Source organism: Cariama cristata, unplaced genomic scaffold, assembly GCF_000690535.1.
Source record: "Cariama cristata isolate BGI_N322 unplaced genomic scaffold, ASM69053v1 Scaffold34513, whole genome shotgun sequence".
Lineage (NCBI taxonomy): Eukaryota > Metazoa > Chordata > Aves > Cariamiformes > Cariamidae > Cariama > Cariama cristata.
Window position 1 is genome coordinate 1 of NW_009608386.1, and position 5,775 is coordinate 5,775.

Here is a 5,775-nt window from a genome sequence, read left to right on the forward strand (position 1 = left end):
AATATAAATAAATAAAAAATCAATATTGAGCTTTCCAGTGATGATCACAGGATTGCATGCCGCGGTGGCTCGCACTGCTGCTGCAGCAGGGTGGGCACCAGGATGTCCTGGACTAGATTCGGCAGCATACGGGAAATGGATTCAGGAATAGACAGGCTGGAATCGGAGGCAGGAGAACAAGCAGAGTCCCACAGCGATGCTGGACACGAAAGAAGAAGGACTGACCCCTGTGATCCCTTAGCTTTATACCAAGTATGACGCGTATGGATGGAATAATTTGTTGGTCAGTTTTTGGTCACCTGTCCTGTCTACTCCTTCCTGCAGATGCGACCCTTTTACGCCTTTTCACTTGTGGAACGTAAGAGAGCCAGCAGTGACCTTGGTTCTCACAGGGATAAGTATAAACTTGGACCTTTCTGCATACTGATCCTACCATTACTTTAGGAACAACCATAATCATCAATAATTATCAATTCTGAAAGCAGACACTGTCTGAAAAACATGTAGTCAACTTTAGAGAGTGCAGTTACTTATGAGAAACTTAACTGAAGGAAAATCTACTGAAAGGAGAATGGGTCCTGTTTTAGTCAAAACCAGGACATACACTCACCCTTAACTTTCAGGTTGATTGTCTTGTAGTCGGCTCCCCCATAGCCAATAAGACAGCGATAAAACCCTGCATCTCTGAGCTTCACATCAGCAATGTGAAGAAGAGACTGTCCCAACTTCAGACTCTCTTTCAGCAATTTTATTCTTCCCCTAAAGTCACTGTGCTGACTTTTGAAGTCTTCCTCTCCTTTGAGAAGTACATAAACCTGCTTCTTTAACTCATCTTTCTTTTCCCAGCTGACACTTAAATCTCTAAACTTTAATTTCCCATTCACTGGAAATGTGCATTCCATGGTCACATTGTTCCCATGTTCCACAGTGTAGAGTGACTGGGGAGCTTCAACCGTGAATAAAGCTGAAAAAAAATTTGGAAGAAAACTTAATTTTCCAATTATAAACTTGATCTTCAAAGTCATGTCTTACCATATACATAGGACATTTTAAGGACCAAAAGTATCTGCTCTGTTCAGAAATGTTAAATGTTTGTGCATGCACTCGCCCAAGTTTGGGACAAACTGGGCTATTTATACCTGCAGATACCTGCTTTGTGCACACCCGCAGTGTGATACCGTACTGAAAAGAGGTGAATGTGCGTGCACAGCTCCTCAGCTGTTGCTTTCAGAACACTGCCACTGTAACAGGCAATTGCTAGTGCCTCAGATGGAATGTTCTGCTTATATAAATGTCAATTGTTTTTACACACAATGTTAAAGAATACATGACAATTCCCACATTTCACCACACCAAGAAAACTTCGTGTAATTCAAATGGTACATTGTCTGAAATGGTGTCTATGCTGAAACACTGACAAGGATTTCAATCTGCCACACATCAAAGCTCACATATTAAGCATACGTATCTAGTTTAATATGAAAGCATGGTAAGATTTTTTTATTTAAAACAGTAAGGAAAAAAACTCAAATGCTAGCACCTGAAGGAAAATGGAGGAATTAACATTTCTGTACTTATACATGGAAAGGAAACATACTTAAACATTTCTACTGCTTCTTACAACTCAGCTGCTTACCATTTAGGAAATGCCAGTAGAATAAAAATATATACAAAAGCAAAGGCTTTTCCATGATGTAGATAGAACCTAAAATGACAAAATAATAGACAATAGATATAAATATCTGCTCATTTTCTACCGTGCACTGTAAAATACATTTTGTAGTCACTCCACACAATGAACTGGACAGAAGGCACTGAATTCCACTCTAGCCGAAAACATGACAAAATTGTACCTTTAGCTACAGTAGATGATCAGGCAGAAAGCTTCCTGCCTGGGTCCAGGAAGAATGTCCAATTTTATTTGCTTTAAATATTTGTCCTTGGTTATGGCAAAATATATGCTTTATCGCTCTCTGTCAATTAGTAAATAAATACTCAAAAATATGCCCTAAACTGTAGCAGGGAGTGTTGCTCCTGCTAGGAGGAGAATGGAGGAGTTTTCTATACGCATTCAGTAGCAGAAATAGAACTTAGTTCTTCCCCATCTGTTTGCCTTACTTTAACAGACTGCAAACACACCCTGTTTTGTAACACTTGGTCTCACAGTACTTATCATGGGGCTCATGAAATTACCTATTTTGTGAACGGAATTCATGCAGTAATTAATCACTTAACAAGTATTTACACAACAGTGTCTTTGTAAAACAGTGACAAAAACAGCCTACAAACAAAACATATTTTCTTGAATTTCTGCTGCTTTACCTCTGAACAGGTAAATTATTTCTATTTTCTGTCAGAAGGTTTTCCCTCTTTATTGACATAGCTTTTATACTTCTACACAACGCTTTAACATTATAAAACACTGATTAATGTCAATCCATACACTTAACATTCACACACCCACTGCGCTTGCTAAGTGTGTATTTTAAGTCACAGCAACACTAATATCAAACAGTGCCATCATTTTTCAAATTACCATGAAGAAAAATTCAAACTCACTGTAATGGAAGTCTTCTGTGAGTACAGAGAACTGTAGAATTTTATCTAAATAAAGTCCTAATTTTGGATACCCTAACAGCCACAAAAATAAGGAAAGATTGCCTTCAACTGTTTTCTACTGGTAGTTTCTGCAAGAAATTAGGCAACTGTAATATCCATCACACTTCCTGACTGATGAAACTCTATCCGGACTACAACTCCTACCACTTTTGGTAAGACATTTTGTCTTCCTTTCTCTGGTTGTCAACTTTAAGATGATAATAAAGTAACAATATTGTCCTGAGTCATAAGACACTTGTATCTTTACAGTGTTGTGGCTTAACGGAATTAAATTCCTGATAAGAATTTGATTCAAGCTACTTTTTTCCTCAGATTGCCGCTGCCTGATCCCAATAGTAGGTTTACAGAAGGCAACACAAATGGTGCTGAGAAAGGGAGTCAATCTAATACATTGTTAGGCAGACATGAGCAATTACAAAAGGATGTTCTGCTAACAGGGACGGGAAAATACAAATAACGTCCTCAGGGTGAAAGATCTGCTTCATTGATGAATAAATCCCAGGTTTCTTAATATGGTTAGGTACCCAATTAATTCCTTAGCCACAAGTGATGTTCTTAAAAGCACTAGCAAACTGCTGCCTAACCCTGTAGGTACCTAAAGAGTTGCTGGTGATGTGTATGCATCAGAGTGCTTCCATCATGATGCCACTGCCTGAGTCCAGAGCACCGACTAACCTCCAAAGAAAAGCTTCTCAAACAAGATAGAGGTATATCGATCTCACAAGTGTGCTCTGATCATGCTTATTCTAGAGGCAAGCCTGCAGAAGAGTGAGCCACGGAGACTGACAGGTATAGGTGTGCACCTCTCTGCACTCCCTATGCCAGAACGACCAGAGTTGTAGCACACTCAGCCCCAAAATACTTCCTACTTTTTTTTTAAAGTAGAGGTTGTAGCTGAGAGACTACTCAGAACAAATAACATCTGCACTACAGTCACAGAAGGATACCCATACACATGCATGCAACCCATACCCACTTTTTTGTCAGAAAATCTGAACGTTGGTATGAACTCCAGGAGAGGTGTTCTGATTAACTCCTGGAAGATGAATGACATCAAGTAAGATTTTACAGTTCTAAGACCCACACTTGTATCCTGCAATTGCTGAACTTTAATTTGCATGCTTTCTCCCACTGTAGAGGAAAACAAAAAAAGTATGACTATTACTTACAAAATTCTTCAAGACGGAGAAAGTCTGCAGCTCAATTTTTCAGTTTCAGGGAGAAAAAAAGTAGGTTCAGGTCAAATCCAAATACGCATGAAAAAACCTGCTGCAATACCCGTTAGAGACCCTTCTCCTGTTTCACCCTGAGCAGAAGGATCACCTGGCCGGATCAGTTGAAGCAGCTGAAGACCTAGATGCCAATCAAAGATCTTTACCAAAGCTGCAATCTTCTCACTATTTTTCTTATAGAACCTATCACAATGCCCCTTCTGTCCTCCTGCTGGCTTCTGACATCTGTGGCAAACACAGCTTTATAAAAGCAAAAAGATATTCACTGTGCAAAATGCTCTTCAGTATTGCTGCAGTATGTTTCCCTCACAATCAAATGAAGAAGACAGGAAAAACAGAACTATTTGCCTGAAGACTTCTTGTGACAGAACTTAAATGTTGATGTCACTTCACCTACTTCTTTAGGAAACTTCCCCATTACTGGAAAATTCCCCACTAGGGAAAATTCTGTATTGCTAACAGTGGTTCACTGTAACTAGAGACAGAAATGTTGGGAAAATTAGTACATAAAATGCCACAGGCATTTTAAGAAACATGTCAACTGATCAAAGCTATATGTGAGCAGCAGCCCTTGGAACACCAGTAGCAAGAAGTCATCCATACACAAACTCCGAGTCCCTATAGTATTCATCTCAAGCTGTGCCAAAGAGCTGCTAACAGTGACTAGAAATTTCTGTACAACATACTCATGTCTGCAAAGGTCATAAGTAGGAATAATGGGAAGAGTATTGCCTACCCTTCTCTCTTAAAAACAGATATTCTCTCCTCAAGATTTGAGCACAATGAAGACTCTTTGCCTTGCCACTGTGCAGTGCAAGAAGAGTTGTTAAGCCTATGCATTAACTTAGCAGAAAATAAAGAGCACTGTCTTTTTCTTGGTTCTAGAAGTCACTCAAGAATACAGAAGAAAACCAACTATTAGAAGCCAAAGGATGTACTCACAATTAATTTACGGACAGTAGTGTGATAACTGGGTGAACAGCACAAAATCCAACTTTAAATATATGTTTCAATGTAAGTTCATCCACTTCTGTTGTCTTTGCCTATCTCAAAAAAGGGTTGAGATTCTCGGAAGAGTTAAAATACTGTGAAATGACCAGTTAAAGGTTTTCAGTAAGTATTTTCTTCTTTCCACTTGACAGCCCACTCACAGTATCTGTCATGGAAGCAAAACCACGTAATACACAAAACTGGTAAAAGTTAACCTTTCTGTTTGAAGGGTGGGAGGAACATGGAGAGACAGTGGTATATGAAATAGCTGAATGTAACATTTAGGTTCTAATAACCTGAAACCACCTTAGGAGGTTGAGGGGGTGGATTTCTGCAATAGGTGAGACCGATGAAGGTTAATTTCCACTGCTTTCTTCTATACTTAAAAACAGGTTTAATGATAATTTCTCAGAAAGAAAGATGTAACAAAAAGAAACTGAAACAAATTTGTAAAATACTGACTGTGAGACTACAGAAGCCATTGATGTAGCTAGTTTTCAAGGTCATGAATTGAGTTTCCTCTTTTTCATTGCTTGCCTTGAGGTCACAAGGTTGTTTTTTCCATGTAAATATTTAGTACCAAACACAAAATCCAGGACAGTTTTTTGGTTTTGGTTTGGTTTGTGGTTTGGGTTTTGTTTTGTTTTGTTTTGTTTTTTTTTGGGGGGGGGGTTTATATACATATATACGCAGACACACATATCTATACACGCACACACTTTTTACGGCATAGTTATATACTGCAATTGGTGTTTGTTTGTTTGTTTGTTTGACCTCTGTTCTGCAACAGATTTTCCTGTCTTGCCTGTCATCGGGTACCCCTAAGCAAAACATATGACCGGAGCAGCCTCCAGGGAGAAAACACCCGTGAAGGCTCCGGCAGCCCCCTGCGTCATGGACACGTCATGGCAGGACGAGGTCCGTGCAGAAGCAG

General features: G+C 39.3%; 1 protein-coding gene across 1 annotated transcript; it reads right to left on the minus strand.

Moving 5' to 3' along the window:
* Window positions 1-610: 610 nt before the first annotated feature.
* Window positions 611-1,691, minus strand: CD274 (CD274 molecule; the record flags this gene model as incomplete). Its single annotated transcript, XM_009697102.1, has 2 exons — window positions 1,637-1,691; window positions 611-964 (listed from the first exon to the last, which is right to left on the minus strand). Coding segments are annotated over exons 1-2 (409 nt in total), but the record flags the coding sequence as incomplete, so codon positions are not given.
* Window positions 1,692-5,775: the final 4,084 nt, after the last annotated feature.